At 40.9% G+C, this 20,720-nt stretch overlaps 1 protein-coding gene across 4 annotated transcripts; it reads right to left on the bottom strand.

Annotated features, from left to right (window-relative positions):
* Positions 1–578: 578 nt before the first annotated feature.
* Positions 579–20,521, bottom strand: AKIRIN2 (akirin 2). Of its 4 annotated transcripts, none has more exons than XM_071443275.1 (5): positions 19,859–20,515; positions 9,155–9,298; positions 8,306–8,440; positions 4,584–4,655; positions 579–4,271 (listed from the first exon to the last, which is right to left on the bottom strand). In XM_071443275.1, the coding sequence occupies exons 1-5, from the start codon at positions 20,061–20,063 to the stop codon at positions 4,261–4,263; spliced, it is 567 nt and encodes a 188-aa protein (XP_071299376.1). In that variant the 5' UTR covers positions 20,064–20,515; the 3' UTR covers positions 579–4,260. The 4 variants fall into 4 exon arrangements, with proteins under 4 accessions (XP_071299376.1, XP_071299358.1, XP_071299365.1 ...); XM_071443257.1 differs by having other exon boundaries at positions 8,306–8,455; positions 19,859–20,513; XM_071443264.1 differs by lacking the exons at positions 579–4,271; positions 4,584–4,655 and adding an exon at positions 5,433–5,722 and having other exon boundaries at positions 19,859–20,521.
* Between the last annotated feature and the right edge of the window lie 199 nt (positions 20,522–20,720).

Raw genomic sequence — 20,720 nt, 5'->3', positions numbered from 1 at the left:
TACATAGCTCCTGCCCTCTCTGAGTGTATTTTCCAGCAGCAGGAATTGCAGTCACAGCAACACGTCCTCTGCGTGTAAGTGGGGGTCTGGTTCTAAATGCTGCCAGCCAGTTCAGGAGGGGGAGGAGGACGGGGAGGAGCTTATCAGTCTCTGCTGCGAGAACATACAGCTTGGGAAACAATGACAAAAAACTCAAGAGCATGAACTTTTAGGATCGCAGTGGAGCACTTGCAAAAGACACAGGTAAAATATTCCCATTCTTCCTTGGTGAGCAGGCTCAGGGACCCGGTTCAGTAGCACATACAGACAGCTTTCCAGCAGCAGAGAGGAAAGCGAGGCATTTCAGCACAGGGGAAGGCTCAACACCCCCATCCTGAACCTCACCCCATTTATCTCACAAACACACTTGACAAATGAAAGGGAGCAGCACCAAATGGCTCTGTGATGTGCAAGAGGACAAGAAGCCAAGTGCTTTGCTGTGTGGCTGTCTCCTGCCACCCCACTCTGCTAACCTCACCCCAGGTAACTTTCACACCCCCAGCGGGTAAAACATTCAGAAATAAAGAGAAACCAGCCTCAACAGTGTGTGGCCTTTAATCCCCAAATGTGCAGGCAACATGACATTAAAACAGTAAAATTAATAGTTAATGGCTGTTTCTTCCCTTAAACTAATAACAGATTTGTACGGTTAAAGTCACATTTGCTGTGCTACATACGGTTTCTCAGATCAAATCTGTACTTGGCGCTTCATTTTCTTCAGCAAGGAGGGTAAGAAGGTTGAACAGTTCAAAACACAAACTAAACTGGTCATAAATTTAATTTAGTCCACCTTTCTTTCTTCAGAAGCTGGACTTTGCAATCAGTCCTACTTTCCTGGAAAGAGCTTAACATCACTTACTCTGGAACCAACATCAGTAACAACTGAGACACCCTCATATACCTTAGCTGAAACAAATTCCAACTGGAAAATGAAAAATTAGTTTCTACAACTGTCTGCATAGTAATTATATGTTTTGCAGACATTCCAAAAAATCTTCACTGTCTGCAATGTTCACTTAAAGAAAACAGGACAAAAACACCCCAAAGTGCTAATATCTGTAGTAGTTCTGAAAGTCTAGTGTAAAGCCTCACCTCTGAACTAACTGTATCATATTCTTAGGTAGCCACATCTTTCAACAGAACTACTGCCAAAAATCAGACCTGAATGCAAGTTAACACTCATGAAAATAATTTTCCAACCCTTTTTCTCTACTGTTACAGATGCTGTTCTTTGACACTTCTTTACACTACTGCACTACTGGTTTCAAACACAAACTTTGTAGTTTTTCTTTATCCTGAAGCCTACAACAGCAATAAACTATAAGAACAGCCCAGGTGCCTGTAAAAGTCATTTCATCACTGAGAATGACTTCCAATACAAAAGTCACAAGCACTGGTTAACAAGAGCATAAACTTTTAATGCTTTACCAGCCTCCATTTTTTCTCCCCACTGTGGAGTCAGAAAGCTTAAATCCTTCCCAATTCCCAACTCGGGAACAAAGAGAGCTTTCACAAAACAGAGTTTTTTAAGCAGAATCTGTGACTGGTCATGCTGTTCAAGTGCACACAGGCAAATCTCAAACATCAGCACATAAAGATTGCTTGAATCTCCTTCCTTTGCAACCTTGAAAATTGCTGAATCATCTTAGGGTCTCACATCTAGACACAAAAATCAACACACAGGAGACGTACACGCTGCTTTTCAAGTACACAGTAACTGAGATCTGCTTGGAAAGAAATACATCACTACCTTAAAAACAGGTTAACCAAGATCTTTGGTTTCACTCTGTTAAGTTCCAATTAACTGTTCTCAGCCTGCTTGGCTTTTGGGTAAGACTGCAGTTACATACAAGTAACAGAAATATTCTACATGTGGCCACCACAAAGTGTAGTGCCAAGAACTGCGTGGTTACTGAACTGTACCCATTTCCCCGTAACTCAAGGGCCTTTGAAAAGGTTCTGCAAAGCAGGTTGGTTTTCAAGCACCAGCTGGCTCCTCACAGTACCCCAATTTCCCCAGTTCTTTCAAAGCCATCAAGCTGCCAGCCATTTTCCTACTGGAAGAGTATGACTCGTTAGAACCAGTCTTTCATGTGCGATTCATCACACTAGATACTGGCACTGAGATTAAGAAAAGGAGCCAGTTTGAAGTCCAAGATAGAACAAGCAGCAGGTTAAAAAATGAAACATTTCAAAGAATGCAACCTCATTTCCAAAACAGGCACAAATTAAGCATACCACAGCTGTGATACATCAGCACCCACGGTGCCATGCTTTTCATCTGCCACAAGACTGCTTATTAGGCATCAATTTGGAGCAGTACAGGAGTGGCTGGGTGCTAGCATGACATCACTTCTTATTTGTAAATCTTAATATCCCAAGAAAAGTAAGAACACAAAAAATACATGAGATGCATGAGGATGCCAGAATTTGCATGGTGCTCCACCTAGCAGCAGTGATTTTCCCAGCTTGGGCAACTTAATAAAAGGAGGTCAAAAAGTAAGGAGCAGGAAGGAGAGGGACTGAGGACTTCAAGGCAGACAACAGAAATTACAGCCCTTGACAGTTTTATCTTCAGTGACAAAAGACCTGAGAGGGGAGTCTAGCACAGATTTCTCATTTCTGGGATTCTGAAAATAGAGATAATCCAAATATATAGGCAAGACAGGTTTCAGGGAAGTGAGCAGAAAATACTTGATACTGTGGCAATGTTCCAATTCTGAACCTTCAATCTCACTCCTAAGTGGAAGAGTTCACCGAGAAGTAGAGCTCATCACAAGGTTTCTCTGATACCGTAAGTACGCACGAGCCAACTGCCAAGTTCATCTACCAGCTTCAACTCAAATTCCTCTGTTAATCTCAGATGGGACACAGATCTATCACAGGGCAGACTTCCCTTTAACCAGAAGCTGACAGTAAATTAGAGAAGACAGCAGTTTATAATGAAATTATTATTTTGGAACTGCTTTCTTGTCCCCAGAGCAGGTAACTGAAGGCCTTTGGTAGCAATACTCCCACCTCACAACACACAGATCTAGACTTGCCATGTAGGAAATTTGCAGTGATTCAGATACCCAGCACTAGCCAGACAGCAGCACCAACACAGCAGTCTGTCAACAGCTGAATGCATCCAACAAGGCTCTCAACCCTTAACAGGCATTACACACCCTCAGCTCTTGCAATAGCTACACTGTTCCAGTTTGCAGTACATGCACCTGCTCTGTCTCATGAACAGATTTCCTTTAATGTGTCACTGAAATCTGAAGGAAGGCAAGTGCAGCTGCTGTTTGAGTCAGCTGCAGCAAGTTACATCACCAGTTTTCTGTCCCTTCTGTACCAAACAAGCTTCCTCAACACGAAACACTACAGCTGATGTAAGAAAGATTTCTGTCTCTGAAGAATGACCTGAGATTTTACTTCACCTCCTTTTCCTGATCTAAAACTGACCCACCCACTATTGCTAGTAAATAAAATTTTCATTTAAACACTCAGATTTAAGTTTATTCATACACAGCAAAAGTTCCACCTGCATATTAAAAACAAACAGATTAGAAGTAAATGTTTTATTCTTCCAACTAAATTCCAGTACTACAAGGGCAGTAAAACAATGATACACTGAAAAATTGCAGCAATAAACATTTGTTAAAGACTGATAGAATAAATAAAAACTACAAAAATGAGAAATCATATAAACCCATTCTTAACCCCCAAAAAAGTCATGGAATACAGAAATGCCCTCCTTCACTATTTCACAGGCAGTACTGTGGGCTATTTGCTTAAAATTGTCCTGGGATTACATTCTAACTTAACTGTGATTACAGCTCTGTTGTAGTGCACAGTTATGAAAACCACACTAACTTCAGTCAGAAGTGTCATTCTACATTTTTATTTACACAACCAGTGAAGGGCAACTTCTAGAACACCAGCTTTAATCCTTTACTTTTTCAAACTTATTAACATAAGAAGCCAAATCGTAATGATACAGCAAATGAGGCCACTGGTATTATTACAGGTAGCAAAGGTCCACATCCAGGTGGTACTGACATCAGGGAGCACTCCAAAACCAGTTGCTGCATAAGAGTGGTTGCCACTGACAAAAGCTTGAAATAACCTGTGTTCACAGGGGGGAAAAAATATGGCATTGCTGCAAGTCTTTACTGGGACAGCTTGCAACAATAAAACAGGGTGTATAGGGCAGCCCACATATGCAGAAAGTGTGATTCATGAAACATCTGGAAAGAGAAAAAAAAAGAAGAGTTAATGACAGCACTAACAAGTATCAGCTCTGTGCAAATCTTCTATGGGAGTATCAAAACTGGTTTCAAAACTAAACTCCAGCATGCTATGGGAAACCAGGTCTAGATGTTTTAAACACAAGCTGCATTTTCTCTCACACCTCCCTTTCCATCTCAATATTCCATATTCTCAGTTTTGAATATTTTACCTTGGGGCATAGCAGCTTAACAGCAAACAATGGCCATTTAAATTATTGAACACTTGGTAATTCAATGCTGCTACAGAGACCAGAAGAAAGAGATACTCACAACTGGCAGGCTGTTCTCCATATCGTCGCATGATCTGATCATGCGTGAACTTCACAAATGCGTCATATTGTTCTGCAAGGATGAAACATTACAAGTATGAGTATCAAATTTAAATCCAGCAGAAGAATACTCAGGGCTAATTTTTATACACAGAAATCATACAAGTTAAACACACCCCCAAACCAGCAGTAGTTTTAAATAACTTAATACAGTTCATAGCTGCCATTTCTTTTTTTATCCTCCAGAACAATTAAGCTAATGTCCCCTTAATTAAAAGGCTCTCCCATACAAACTTCTGTAAAATGAGAAAGATGGCAGTAAACTCAAAGAGAATTATGCTGCATGTAACAAAGATCTCAATATACCTCACACTTGCTAAGTATCACACACTGTATTTTGAAGAAATGAAGTGTGCCCATTTTACAGATCCATAATGGGGGCAGAGTAGAAAACACGGCAAAAAGGTCAGTACTAGGGTTGGAAACATAATTTGTCTGCTTCTACCACTACCAGATGTAAGAAAATTAATTTAATGAAATGGAAACACAAAAGTACAGGAAAGGGATTTGCTACAGAGTTAGAAACTGTATTTGCTGACTGCCAGAAAATCAAAAGCAAACAAGAAACTAAAAGGATGAAATGCTAAGTGACTAACTTTAGAGTAATTCTAATCACAGAAGCAGCTGCTGTGGGAGACATATAGTTAGTTGACTGTGGATTGCATGAAAACAGTTACTGTGTCATCTGAAATGAAATTTTTATATGAAACATACTTGGCTTTGAACTAAGCACTGTTTGAACTGTTATCTCCCAGAAAGGTTATTCTTTATATACACACATCCATACAAATACATTTGCAATATTTTATTCAGTTTTAATACTGCACTCATCAGCAGAATATCACCTTTCAGAATTAGGAAATTGAACAAGGAGAGTAATATCTACCAGATGCCGCTCCTCTCCATTCCCCTTCCTCCCTTGTGGAAAAATACATGTGCAGCAATGTGGGGTGTTCTGAGAAAAGGGCAAGGTCAAAGAAGGCAATCTTCAACCAAAAATGCAGTTAGATTTGTAGTGGTTCCTAGTCCCACAGGTTTGCCCCAATAAAGTCCCCATCCTCTTGCAGGGATGAGCTTCACCTTTGAAGTAAACAGGGTGTCAGTAAATCAGCAAGCAGTGCAGCAGCAGCCCCAAGCACGGAGCGGACCCAAAGGTGGAAGGACATTCATCCCTGACCAAGGGGGCCTGCAGTCACAGTGGCCAGCTCAGCTCCCCTCTGCCCACAGGCAGGACCTGCTTCACTGCACTTCTGACCAGCGGCTGTTCAGCAGCCATGTGAGCTCAGCCAAACAACCAAATAACACAAAGAGCAGACTGAAGGATCCAGTGCACTGAAACCCTTTCAAAAAGTAACACCAACTAGAATTTTTCCCAGAAGTATGTATTAAGGGCCAAAATCAAACTTGCAAATTAAGGTGGAAGTCAGCATACACAGCTGCTTTGTAACATCATCTTAGTTAGAACTACGGCTTTGCAAATTCTTTTAAAATCCAATTACCAAAAAAGCCCCGTTCTTCCGACATTCAGATTCAGAAGTTAAGCAATCCAAAGGTAGGAGCAGCCTACAGTTAACTACTTACATCACTGTATCATATACATCCTAACTATGTTAAGTCAGGTGGCTAAATGACACAAATATAATTACACTACTATAAAAGGCTGTTCTTCAGAAATTCTTTAAAACCTTTCAAGCTAGTGTTTGAAGTGCTAAGGCTCTTGCAAAACCAAGTTTGCGCTAGCACAGCAGCTTCAGGTAACAGAGGCAGGAAGAGAAATCAGGGCATTACAATGATCTGAGTTTTCCATTTACCAAACATTTATTCCGCATGAAAAGCAACTCTGCTTGCAAGGAACATGGAAGAAGAAAAGAATAGGCAATATCTGGCTAACTACCTACATGACAACTCTGATTCAGAAAATACCCAAGATGCAAACATTCAGTTAAGTAACTTGAAAGAAGCTATTCAACTGAGATTTATTATGGAATTTCCAGTTACATTTCCTTTGACTTCACTTTTGTAACAAGGAGTATCACCTTACTGCATGAAGTTTAGAAAAGGATATAACCATTCTGTCAGCAGACAACCATAACTGACCTTCCATGTAGGGAATGTCTAAATTCTTTCGCCAGTCTTTAAATTCTCATATAATGCTGAGAATGTATTACTGGCTTAATACATGTGATGCAGTAACATGATCTTCCTAATTGCTCTTTTGGTGAGCACTATGGTAAGAACAAGCAAACCTAAATCATCTCACTAAACCACAACTCCCAGACAGAATTCATCCCCTCCCTTTCCCAAAAACAAACCCAACAATGCTCCTTTTGGGACTGAGAGACAGAGCACATGTAACAAACTTGACAGAAGGGCTTCCTGTTTGTAAAGAATTTCAAGCTTGTACTCCAAAGTGTCTGGAAGAAATGTAAATCTATCTGGTCTTCAAATGGTTATGAATCCTGCTAAATGAAATGAATTTAAGAAAATCCAGGAAATTACTCCTAATAAATTAGGAGAAAAAGTTCTATAGAGTCCGAATTCATCAGGCTGAAGCAGGTTAAAAAGAACACCACTGGAATGGAACACCAGGCTCAAAGCAGAAGTATTCACTGCTTTAGTTATAGTTTTAAATAGACGTAGATTTAAGAGGGACATAGAACTATAGCAATTTCTTACACAGAAATAGCAGATCAGCAGGTGCAGAACATGAACAGGATCTCGGGTGCAGAGACAATACTATCACAAGCAACCCACAAGCCTGGTGACTTTCTGCATGTGCATGCCTGTAAAAGGTTTTATTCCCACTTGAAGAGACCTGCCAACTTTAATTCTGATGTGTTTTCAGGTGGGAAGCACAACAGCTGTAGGTATTCAAGAGCACATCTGCAGAACTGTGTGCTCAGATTTTCATTATCATCACACTAAATATTAAATTAGACTCCACATCATACTGTGAAAGCACCTACCTCTGAATGCACAAGAATTTAGGTGCTCAAATGCTAGCAAGAGGCTTATAAGTAAAGGACCTCAAAAACTGAAGAAAGGTCATATTTACAATGCTGACATTAGCATGATCTTGATGGAAAGTTAAGCTGGCATCAGGTGCCAAGAATTTCAGCTGAATTCTAAAAGAATTCAACATGGAGCATCAGCAAAACAGTTGAACTGACTCTCAAGCAGATATCAAACACTGCTGGCAGCAGTGTAATGCTAAGTACTGGGAAGAGAAAGGGAAATCTTAGGTACTGTCATCTTGCCAAATTCCAGAAAAAGGAAGTCAGTTCCCAAGCAGGAAAAAAACAAAACAAAACAAAACAGTCCTTCAAAAAGAGCTCTCTACAGGCAGTCTTTCTGAAGAAGAAGGGAAAAAAAAAAAAAAGGGGAAATTGTCAATTCAGACACAGTAGCAAGAGAAAGTTCTAACTGAAATAAAACGACTGTCTTCACTGAGTAGTAATAAATAAGAGTCATACTTTCTATCCAAAGCCGCACAGAAGGAAAAAACCTATCAAAGGGAGTAAACATCATTTTTTCTGTCATGTATGCAACCCCATTCCTTCATCAGAATAGGTCAGAAAAAACCATACACTCTATAACAAAAGTAAGAGAAGTTTTAAGCTTTCAAAATCACTCTGACTTATATTATTCTGAACTGTAAGATACCTGCAAGTTTTGTGGTCAAAATTTCTTCATACTCTTCACGGATTTTCTCTTCACGTTCTTTCAGCAAACGTTCACAGATCATTCCAACTTGTCTGAGAGTAAACAAGGGCTGTTCTTTTTTCAATGGTGATGATGCTGCAGATGAAGTACCTAAGAGTAAATATTTGGGCATACCAATTTACAATTACAAGTAGATCAGAACTAATTTTTTATAATCAGTTTTTTTCACACCTTTTACATTAAAGGAACTTTACAAAACATTTGAAGATTTGCTCTGCTAGTTGATCCTTGTAATTACTACTGAAGCAGGACTGGATGATCAAAAAGGAAAACATCTGCAATGGACAACACTCACAACCATCAAAACCCCAGGAGCATCATGCAAACACCGTGAACACCATTTACATGGCAGTTGCCACATACAAATTTAAGCTTCTATTATATATAAAAATTATAGTAAGTATATTGGTGCCAAGACAGCTGCTCTGCAAAAGCCTATTACAGTACCAGTGACAGCAGGCAGGATGGTCTGAAAACAATGCCAGGTTTTTGTCTGACCAATTTTTAAAATGCAAAGCTAACATCTTCCAGACCAATAGCGCTACTGCCAAAAAAAGCAGCAGTAACTAGTGGGAATGTGTCATAACACAACAGGTAACAGGGAGAATTATTTGCTCAAATGGAATCTGACACAATAACAGAATACAGCAGAATTACACACAATTTATGGCCAAAAAACAACAGTAACTGGTGACAAGGTGCCATAAACCACCAAGTAACTAGAAAAAGTTGTTTACAGAAGCAGAGTCTAAGAAAACATAGGAAAATTACACAGAATTATCTGGGTACCTGGCAAAGCTGGTCCAGTGAGGAGAAATGCATGTGGCTGTGCATCAGTAGAACAACAAGGATCTGTCTGTTGGAAGCTATTTTCTAAATGTCTTCTCTTCTGCATGCGTTTGTACTCCTGTTTTATGTTGTACAGAATTTGTTCTAAAAAGAGGGAAAAAACAACAAAAAACCCTAAAATTATTATCTTTACATTTCACCATTTTGCTTGATTTCTACTCAAGCATCAAATGCTGTAGATAAATAGCAGATGATAAAGGATAGGCAGACTCTTAAAACATGACCTGCAAAAACAATGTCTTACCTAAGACATAAAACATTAAACTAATTAAAAGAAAGGTAACCCAGGCTATTTTCACCAGGAGAACACCAGCAAAAATGTTCTTATTTGAGGTCAAGTATTGGCACCAGAGTACTGCTAATAAAAAAACCCAGCATCCTAAAATTTAGGAATGATACAATGTGCATGGATAAAAATTTGGCGATAAAACTTATACTTGTATTAATTATCTTCACTTCATATACTTAATCTTTAATTTAATCTTTCATTCCTACACAGCATTTATCACTCACAGAATTAAGAGTAATAAGACACTCAAGAATAAAACAGCCACATGACATGCCATTCCTCTCTGCAGGCTGTACTACAGGCAGCACAGTGAAGAGGAAAACACTATTTAGACAACATGCATTTACCACCTACTGCTTAAAATATCAGACTTGGAAACTGACAGGAAAAATATACAAAATTTATATATATATATAAAATATATAAATATAATTATATATATAATTATACAACATTTTTGACGGTCTCAAATTTATCCAAATAAAATACAGTGGATGGATCAACAGTCTCTTTCAAAGGAGTATGACAATATGTACTGCAGCTTTTGATTGCAATGAATGAAGTACAGCAAGTTTTTTAATAATCTCATCTCCACTGTAGAATCATAAGGGAAAAACTAATCCTTGCAACAGAACCACCAATCCTGGGTGCCTTCTCTCTGAAATTCCACATACCAAATGGCTTTCAGGTGCATCAGTGGCCTAACTGCATATCATCTGGCAATGTAAAATATTCAAGAAAAAAAAAGGAATTTTCTTTTTTTTATATTCTTCCTATAAAGAAATTTCCACAGATTCTCATCCTTTATGAGAACTCTTACTTTTAAATGCTCAAATGCTTCAAGAAAAAATTACCTGCACAGCTGGCTCCCAATGACACTTCTAGACTTTTTAGCAAGGACAACTTTCCAAAAGTCAGGTACATATAAATTCATAAGATCACGTCAGAGTTACAAAGGACTCCACTCAGACCCTTCCTATTTCTGTCACATTTTGCCAATACAATGGCATGAAAACTTAAATCAAATTTCATGTTTGTAATCCATGTGCTGCTGAGGTTCCATATCTGAACATTTCTAGTAAGGAACCATGTGATGCAGGTACCTTCAGCTACCACCTTCTTCAGTCAGTGACTGAAGCCTCTGCTACACCAAGTGGAAGCAAACACAATTCTCAGTTCAGATGTTTAAATACAGTCATGGTTCAATTCCATGAGTCAGTCTAGAGACTTCCAATTTACAAAAAGAGAGAAAACTGTTTTGAGTCAACAGGAGTGTGTGTCAGCAAAGGGGCTTCTTGGATTTTGTCCATTGATTAAGGACTTCATACCTTTTCAATCCCAAGCCTGCAGCTATAAAACTTTCAACTCTCTAATGGGAGGTCAGTAATATGGTTCAAAGAAGCAGCAAATGCAGAAGAGAGTACTAAAACAGTAATAAAAAAGCACAGCAGGGAAATTAAGAGAAGAAACCACAAGAAAGTGATGCAGGGGGATGGAGGATTCATACTTTCTGTAGGACAAGATACAAACACTCCTGTAGAGTACCAAAGTAAATAAATAATCTTAAACCAAGATACAGCCAGGCTTCCAAAATTAAACAGAATCCCATGCAGAGCTGATCATGTGCATACACACATCACTCAGAGAGTGGCCTAACAATATTTATACCAAATGGTATTATGGTGGCAGAACAATACTTCTCAAAATCAAGTGCTGTTCTGGCTCCAGTGATACTGCATAATTCTGAATGGGAACCAAATTAGCTCATATGATCATCTGTCCTAAAGCATGTTTACACTGTGAGAAACATGACTGCACATATTCACACTGCATTTCTATTAAGTGAAGAACATAATAGACCATGACCATCCTTCACTATGACTAATTTGGCCATACTTTCTGAACTTCATGTGAACTGCAAAAAAAATCAGCCAAATTTCAGGTGTAAAAACTAGAATAAAACTTCTAAAAAATATTTTCTATACTTCTCCTTTCATATTTTTGCAGAAACATTTCAAAGCACATTAATCACCAAAATCATTAAGGACAAAAAAAGTAAACAGATTCTGGTCAACTGATGAAACTGCAAGAGTTAAATCAATAATCATATGCTATGTCTCCTTCAGTCCTAACAAATGTTAAAATACCAGCCAGGATAGAAGGAGCAAAAGCAAGGGGGGAAACAGGAAGAGGAGGCAGAGAAATCAGGTGTGGACTTTGGGAAAACAGTAACAACTAGGATAGAAAATCAAGATTTGTGCACCAAAGATACATTATTCTGAATTATACTGAATTGTGGACAAGAAGTCTCTATGATATTACAGCAATTTCATCTACTTCTAATTTGGCAATGCTTTTTAAATTGCCACCTTCAAATCTTGCTGTGAAAATCAAAAACCTCAAGAAACACTACTGACATATCCAGGAGATCCCCATCCTGACAAAATCACTTTAACAGCTGGCATTACTATGACTTCAGCTGAAGGTATAGAACTAAGCAAAGTTTAAGAGAAAGGACTATTTAAACATGACACTGACTACAGTGCAAGGAGGAGAAAAAAAGCCTGAAATGTTAAGCACTGACTGAACACTTGCTGAGCATGCCCATAACCTGGTTTGGTAAATGGGATTCCTCCATTCAGACTAACTTAGAAGATTTAAGGCACAGCTGCTCAGCACAGAGAATGGACTGCAAGGCATATTCAGTACCTTGCTGATAGCAGGCAAGGAGACTGACTCATCTCACACTTCCCGATTACCACCACTCATAAAAGGGAGAATAACAGTCAAGAAATGCAAGTTTAACACAGCACCAAACTGATATCTCACATGAACGATGAGACCAGGAATGCTTTAAATAAAGCAGGCACATTTTTATATCAGCAAAAACTAAGTAGACTTTCTTATTCACCTACAGTAGCATAAAATCTTAGACTTAAAACTATTTCACTGTGAAGTGAAATGTAAGCCTGCAAATATTTATACCTCATTTTAAATGAAAATCTGAATGCCAAATTAAAATAATCTAATACAGTAAGAAAAACTGCTTAAATGCACCAAGTTACTTCTCCCTTACTGTTCTGTAATGCCACACAAATATATTAACAACATTTTTATAGCATCTCAGCACTTGCAGGAAGCCATGGAATATTAAGGTAGTGCAAACCAGACAACTTCTGAACACCACCTATACAGCAGACATCCGACTGTAAAGAATTTTAAAACTGACCCAGTTAAAGCTTAGAATCAGTAGATCCAACCTACTTTTGCCTCCAGAAAACCTTCCTGCTTTTTTAAGTTCAGTTTTTCAACTTCTCCAGCTTCCAATTAGTTCTGACTGTTCTCTCTGCAGTGCACAACTGACTTAAAATGTGCACTGAACTGGTGCCAAATAGCTCAGTTTTTTTATGTGCCTCAGTGTGGAGGCCCAAATTGTCCTTTAAAACAATGACATGCATTTTAATTAACGTATTATTTTATATATAAAAATTTAGAATCTGAAAGTACACTCATTAAAGAAAATCTACTATCACCTTCTCTAAGACTATAAAATTTAAGCGAGAACTTGCATCACGTATATCACAACTTATTCGATATTTTTAAAAAAAGCTTTCATCCACCTTGAACACACACTGAAGTTCAAATCAGATATTGTACATTCAAATACATCGTACATTTGTACAATGATATTGTACAAATCATTTCAGACAATGATTTGATCTGAGATTACAAAAGGAATATATTTAATATGATGAAACACACATCATTGTGGCCTATCCTCAGTTTCTTCATAATCTCAGTCTGGCCCCTGTGCTCAGTGTTTTTTACTGGTTAGAGATGCCTCTGAAAGCACAGAGCTATTTAACAGGAAACACCAGGCAGAGGTGCTCAAAGTGAAAATTAAGACTTGCGAATATGCTGTAGCAGCGAGAAAAAGCCACACTGCTAACACACCAAAATGAATTAGTACTTCATAAATAGCATTTCAAATTCAACAAGACTATGAATCTCTACCAGTTACACAATAATCTGTTTTATGTCCCCCTTCCCTTCAGGTTCAAGGCTAAGACCAAGAATGACAAATGAAAACTGCTATTGTCTCACCATGACCACCGAAGGCATCAGGGATTCAGTCAAATATACCAGAATATAATGAAATACATGGATACTCTTTTTTTTTTTTTTCCAGAGCTGTGTACTGAAAGCATAAAGTTGAGTACACAGGTACTTTAAATTCTGCATTAAGATCTTTCAGAACCTGAGATGCCATTTGGAGAACAAAGATTTCCAAATGAAGAGAGGATGAAATATGAACAGGGTAAATTAGACTTCAAGTTTGACATCTGAAATATAATTGTCACACTAATGGATTGCAAAGCCAAATATTCATTTCCAAGGAGTGATGTAGTCTTCCTACATTCTTTAATTCATGATAAGAAGTCAAGTTAATATTTTTCAAAATTCTACCATCTAATTACTTCACCCTGACCTGTAATTACCTAGAAATTACATACAAAGGAAATGGCAGTTCAACTTAGAAAGTTTAAAAGGCAAACAATTATTTTCTTCATTTTAATAAATGCTTATCAATTATGAAGGTGCTGGTTGTTTCACCTGAAGGACTTTCTTCTTTGGGCTTGATTTTAAACTATCAATCTCACATCACAGTTCCTGACTTGTCTCATTTAACTAAAGGAAAATTCAGCAAAACACACAGGAAGGTGACTCAATGCACTGCAATCAGAGTAGCAGTCTTCCAGGCCTGAAATGGAACCTTTAGCTCAGGTTTCACTTGGCAATGTCACCATTCAACATATGCATTCAAACTTGAACCATGCCTGAGATTTCTTCTAAGTAATCAATCAAATGCTATCCTGATGTCAGTGGCATACATCTTTAGGGATTTCAGCTTCTGTTAAAGCAAAACTGCTCCACTATCCTAGTTCAAATTAACATATAACATTTCCATTAGGCCTTCAACCTTATTCAACACCTAGCTGATGTTACCACATTCCTACTTTTGGTCACACCAGCACACTACTGACATACAATGTTAATTTTAGGATGCCAGATTCACCTAAAGGCAGCACTGCAGCAGAGCAATGGATAAAGATACTCCTCAGGGTTTTTTTCTACTTAACCAGGGAACCCTGGCAGAGACAGAAATTAAAACAACCCAAATATTCTTCTTACTCTCTTGCTTTAGTCTCAGATGTCAACCACTCCACTCATGCTTCTCAGTTAGGCATGTTAAGAGCTTTGTAACAGGATGTATACTTTTGGAAACCATGCTCCCCCTCACAGGAACATGCTCTAAGCCAGAGAGAAAACACTGATAACAGGTACATGCTGACACCTCACAGACACCGGCTACAGCTACAGAAGGGACAGAAGCAGCTTGCCACAGACTGGGGCACAGAGCAGGCCACCTCAGGAGATCCAGTTACTCCAGGCTGACAAAAATTCTGGTTCTCCCACAAGTTGGTTGCTCACATATGCATTAGCTCATTCTGCAAATGTATTATTTCAGGAAGTCCCAGTTCTCCTGATCAAGGGATTGAGGAATGAAAAATAAATCAAGCAATGCAAAATGTATTAGACACAGCAATTACATCTTTCCCTTCACATAAAAAATTGTCACACTGCATTTATCAGACTTGTCATTGAAACAAAAAAAAAAAAAAAGGCTTCAACATTTTATGACATCTACAACCAAGGCTATTTAACATTTATAGTCACCACAGGCATCTATACAGAAATTTCTCATATAAATTAAATTATGAAGTCCAGATGCAGCCATTACATGACTTTTTTAAGGGGTGGGAATGTTTTGGTTTTTAAAATCCTAAAATGATTTCTGCAATACTGGAGCGCAATGAGAAACTTGGCATTTCACCGAGACAATTTAGCAATAAATACACATGTGGATAAGTTAACAAAACAGAAATTAAGCAGAAAGAGATGCAACACTACTAATATGTCACATTCCAAAGCCACTGGATCTGTTCATTTAAAAGCCAAACCTATGCTTGGCCATTGCCTGACCAAGTTTCAGACAGAAGCAGTTCAGTTTGCTCAAGAGGGCAACTCAAAGGTCGTAGGAGGACAGCCCACAGGGAAGACTAACAGTTCCTCCTATTCAAAAAGGTCAAAGACATTTTCTAGCATTAACTTTGAAAAACTGTGTCAATTACATCAATCTCTTTCCAGACTTTTCTGTGAAAGAAAAAGGACATTCTAAAGGCAAATTTATCTACCTTCTATTTGTAAAGAGTCCCTCACAGGAGGCCTGTCCCAACAGCTCCACCCACTCTGGGTTTTACTCTGCAACATTAGTTAGTTGCTGGGGAAGTGATGAAGCAGATGAATGTTTCAGATGGAGGAAAAACTGCATGTGTTCAAGTCGGTGGACTTTCAAATGATTTCATCCTTTTTGACTGCACAGAGGTCTTTCAAGTTAACCTCTGGTTTTGGATGAAGTGTGGAAAAAAAACTTGCTATCTCAGTCTGTTTTCAGTGTTTCTATGTACCAGGAATTAGGAGATTTAAATCCCCAAGATCAACATTATTTCTCCCTTGTCCCCCCAATTTCTTTCAACTGTATTTCCCACTGTAGCTTAAATCTCAGAAATGTCCAGACATGCAGGTTTTCAACAACTAACCTGCCTATGAATTTAAAAAATTTAAGTGTAGTTTTTCTTTTTTTCTCCCCACTCCCAAACAATCTTTCATCTGGGTAAAACTGCAAACAATGGTTCCAAAACACCCAACAGAGAACAGAAATAATACTGCCAATGTTTTCTCCTTTCACCCTTGAATTCATTTAACATCTTTGAAACAGAAAAGCATCCTCTGGACTTCAGAGGAAACCCAACAAGTGTATCCATAGGCAGCATCCAGACCCAGGTGCAGTTAATCTGATTACACAAAATAGTCGCATTTATAGCTAGAACTTACATGAAACTAAAACTCATCTGTAGTATTCAAGCATTAGAAAAATATTTAAGAGCAGCCATTCTTTCAAAACTAAACCAGTTTTACACCAGGCAGGTATGTTCTGCACTGCTTATAGTGAACACAGTTTTAAAAACATCATTCTACATGCAAATAATGCTATTCAAAAATTAGCAAACATACTCATGAGTATGGCTCAAGCCAGTAAGCACAATTCCACAGAAAGTACAGATTGTAAAGCCACAATTACATTTTGGCTGCCAAATTCACTGAGAAACTGGAAGTGACCTAACAGCTGTTCAAATAACCACAAAATATTAAAACACTCTTGTGAGAGATAAATTTCATCTTGAATAAGCCTATCCTCTCTCCAACAGACATTGGTTATTTGTCTATGACCACTCTATACGGACAGCTGTTTTCTCATCTGACTCTCACACTGTATTCTCAGTTCCTCACACACCCCTCAATCAATCTGTAACATTCTACTTCCAGATAATTCACTTTTGAAATGAGGAACGATGTGGTAAGAAGTCCTGCTGCTGATATGGTCTCCACTGTGTGAAGTTAAAACACTACCAGGTCAGAGTATCAGACAGAAGAAAAATGTTTAAGCATGAACTTAAAGTCTAAGCATCAGGTCCTTCATATCCGGAACTCTGACTTCATATGAACGTTCATTTTCATTACACAAAATTCAGACAGACTCTTGTTAAGTGCTGGAAATCTAAGGATTACAGTAACAGGCTGAGAAAAGCCCAAGTCTAGTCAACTGAATTCTGGCTGTTGTTAATAAATTTCCCAACACAAAAACTAACACGGAATGGTGACTTGGTAACACTTTTTAAATCGGACTGGAATTCTTCTCACACATACAGCAAGATTTATCTGACCCTAATGCAGACATCTGCATCAGAAATGGTCATGTGAACTCATTTCAGAGTTAATGGAAAGCAATATATATTTCTGCAGCACACTAGGCCTCAACCTAAGTCAGAGCTCTAGAATAAACCATCTGATTTTTCCAAGTGACTACCAGGAAAAATTCTAACTATTAGTTCACAGGTACATTTACAAAATTAGATGAATCACAGACATCCTTTCAACAGGCCTCTTTAAAATTATGAGCTCTATTTTGCTTAGTGAGGGTTGAAATGAAATATATACAATGTGATAATACCACCAAATTCAACTGAAATTTAAAGCTAAGCAAGCTGATTAACAAATGCATTTATACCAGCACGGTATAAAGATTTTTTTTCTGTAACGGAAACCACAGAGGGAGCTTTTAAGCAAAACCCATGTAAACGTGAACAACTTATAAATGCTTCACGTTTTGCTTAGGAGTATTCAAGTGCTGTAGGAGACATTTTGATTTACTGTCATTCACTCTCCATTATATTAAACACATTTTTTATACATAAAATACACCCTTGTCTGTACGCCAATCACCTTTTCACATGGATTACCACCTGCACCTCTGATTTTCTCAGGAGACAAAGAGGCCTGTATTTGCTCAATTTCAGTAACATTTCAGTTTTTAAGCCCTTCAGAATGGTTAGAGTGGAAGCTTAGGTATTACCTCAAAAACTGCTCTAGGTTGTCTCCTGAAATTTTTATTGATTTGTCTCCTTTCAGCAATACATATTTACTGGCCAGACAATATTTATATCAAATATTCATAACCTAAGCTCTCCAAACCCTAAAGAAATCAAAAGAAATCACTGCAAAGAAGCAATACTTATCCTCTAAAATAATTAAATTAGGTCTGATTTTAAATATCTATTTCAAAGTAGATGCAATGCCTCGCTGTACCAGGGAGTGCCATCCATCACAACTCTCATCCCAGACCGCTGACTCATTCAAGATCCTTTCCTAGAGGTTCAAAAAAATATCAAGCACTGATGCCAAGTTTTACTCTGTATGCCCTCTATATTTCCTCATAGCCATTTTTTATTATAGGAGTAAAAGCGCTAAAAAAAATGTATTGTAGGGTACCGTTTTCCGAACTAACAATATTGAAACATGGCACTGTCCTACGTGTAGATAGCAATTGGAACATTAAAACTTAGAGCTTGGTAACCTAGAGCCAACTTGTGTTATAAAAGGGAGTACCCAACACAACAGCGGAAGGAATTCTGCTGCAACAACTGCAGAGGGCTTTTTTTTCCCCTGCACACAAAGGACACGGGTACATCCATACCTCGGTGCTACAGCCGCTCATGGCCGCGAGCTGCACCGTCCCTGAGTGCATTGCTGGAAGCTGCCCACTGGACTAAGCATGGCACGGGCCAATCAATCCTTCCTGCCCAACCAAGACTGGCTCCTTTCTTCTCTCCCTACTCGCTGCTAAAAAGAACTCGGCTGGTTTTTAATTGACAACCATTACACAAGCAGACCTCGAGCTTTTAGGGCCGCCGGTTGACTCATCTCTCGCACCTTTAAAAATGTAAAAGGGTTTCGTTCTTGCCCTGCGTCTCCCAGACGAGAGCAGGAGACCGCCCGATCCCATTTTATCTGCCCTAAAGGCAATTCTCACCCTTGCACACAACCACTTTTAACGCTCGGGTTTCCTAGGGAACTTCTAAGGATACCACAGAATGGGTTACCCGGGACGATAGCCCGTATTAAGGAGCTGGGAAGTGGGATTACCCCTTTGTTTTATTCGCTTTTGCCTTTTCCCACTGGCGTTTTGCGGGTGATGGATGACAGGCCGGCCTCCCCGCCCTGCCCCCCTCGCCCTCCCCCGATGTCTGAGCAGCGGGAGGAGGTGCCGCCGCCTCGACCCACTGATAATGGCTGCGAGGAAGGGATCGATGGGGCCCCGCCGACTCCCGACCCCAGCCCCACCTCGGTCGCACCCCTGTCCCCTGCCGCCCCCAGCATTTCCGGAGCTCGGCTCGCCCCTGCGGCTCTCCTTGCCACATCCAAGCTCCCGTGGTACAAGGAGGAAAAAAAAAAACCAAAAAAAAACCAGCCGGCCTCCTCCTTTCCTAGGATCGAGCTTCCCCCCAACAGCACCCCCATTCCCCACGCCACTCGGGTGCCTTTCTCCAGTCTCATCTCACCCTCCCCGCCTTCACCGACCCCTTTCCTATGGCCACCCGCCCGCATCGGCTCAACCCGCCCCCCCTTCTTCCTCCCCGTCCCTCCTCCTCCTCCCCCTCCTCTCCTGCTGCAAACGGCCATTTCTATTGTGTGTCTCTCGGTACCAAGCCGAGCAGGGATCGCCCCGGCCGCTGCCAGCCGCACAGCCCGGCAGAAAATGGCTGGAGGGGGACGCCAGACCCACCCAACCCCCCCTTCTCCCTCCTCCTCGCTTCCCGGCCGCCTTCCCGGCCCCCTCCCCGCCGAACTGCCCCGGGGGGGCTGCCGGGCGCAAGGAGTGCCGCGTCCCTCACCTGTGGTGAGCCGGGACGACACCTCTCCGAAGGGCGAGGGCTCCATGCGCAGGTATTTCTGCGGGGAGGAGGCAGCGGCGGCGAAGGAGGAGGAGGCGGCTGAGGCCGGGGCTGACAATGGCGCACATCGCCTTCGCTTCGGGGACGCCGGGCTCAGCAGCGGGTCGAAATCCAGAGTCCTTTTCAAAGTGGCGCCGCAAGCCATGGCGCGGAGCGGCCAAGGGGGCTCGGAGCGAGGGGCAGCGGTGGAGACAGCAGCAGCCGGCCCTGCCCAGAGGCGTCTTCCCCGCTGTCTGGAATGGGCTGGGGGGGAGGGAAGGGAAAGGAGGGGGCGGCTGCGTCAGGGCCGCCTCCGCCGCCTCCCCGCCGGCCTCTCTCTAGGGACCGGCCCCGGCAGCAGCAACCCCGGTTTAGTCCAGCTGGATTTCTGCTCTCCTCGCCCGCTCCGCCCTGCCCGGCCGGGACAAATTCCGCCCGCGGCCGGTGGCGGGACACGAGCAGTGCCAAGAGACGCGGTGCCGGTCCCAGGTGCGCGGTGCGGGGCGGCCGATGCAGGGCGATGGCGATGGCAGGGCCCGGGCGGCGGCGATGGCGGCGGTGATGGCGCTCCCGGCCGTAACCCCCGCACCAGCAATATGGCGTCAACAACAACGCCGCCGGTTCAAACGTCGGCCCCCCCCTCCCCCCCCCGCAGAGGCTCACGGGACTCGTGGTTTCCCCGCCCTGCCCCACGCCACTCAAAGGCAGGATGGCCGCTGGGGAGCTGGGACTACAGCTTCCGGCGTGCACTGCGCTGGCAGGGTAGGCTTCCGGGGTCTGGTTTAAATCCCCCCTGGGAGGGTGCGGGCTGGGGTGAGGATGG

This window comes from Agelaius tricolor, unplaced genomic scaffold, assembly GCF_023055355.1.
Source record: "Agelaius tricolor isolate 1412-34295 unplaced genomic scaffold, bAgeTri1.0.p SCAF_1, whole genome shotgun sequence".
Lineage (NCBI taxonomy): Eukaryota > Metazoa > Chordata > Aves > Passeriformes > Icteridae > Agelaius > Agelaius tricolor.
Note: the sequence above shows the minus strand (reverse complement) of the source record. Positions and strands in the feature narration are given on the sequence as shown.

Bases quoted from the DNA above. Each gene is read 5' to 3' on its own strand.
- AKIRIN2 (XM_071443248.1), bottom strand. From the start codon at position 20,063: ATGGCTTGCGGCGCCACTTTGAAAAGGACTCTGGATTTCGACCCGCTG. The intron at 9,299-19,858 runs GTGAGGGACGCG...CCCTCTTTTTAG, and splicing joins GTCGTCCCGGCTCACCACAG to AACAAATTCTGTACAACATA. The intron at 5,723-8,305 runs GTATCTTACAGT...TTTACTTCAAAG, and splicing joins TTTGACCACAAAACTTGCAG to GTGAAGCTCATCCCTGCAAG.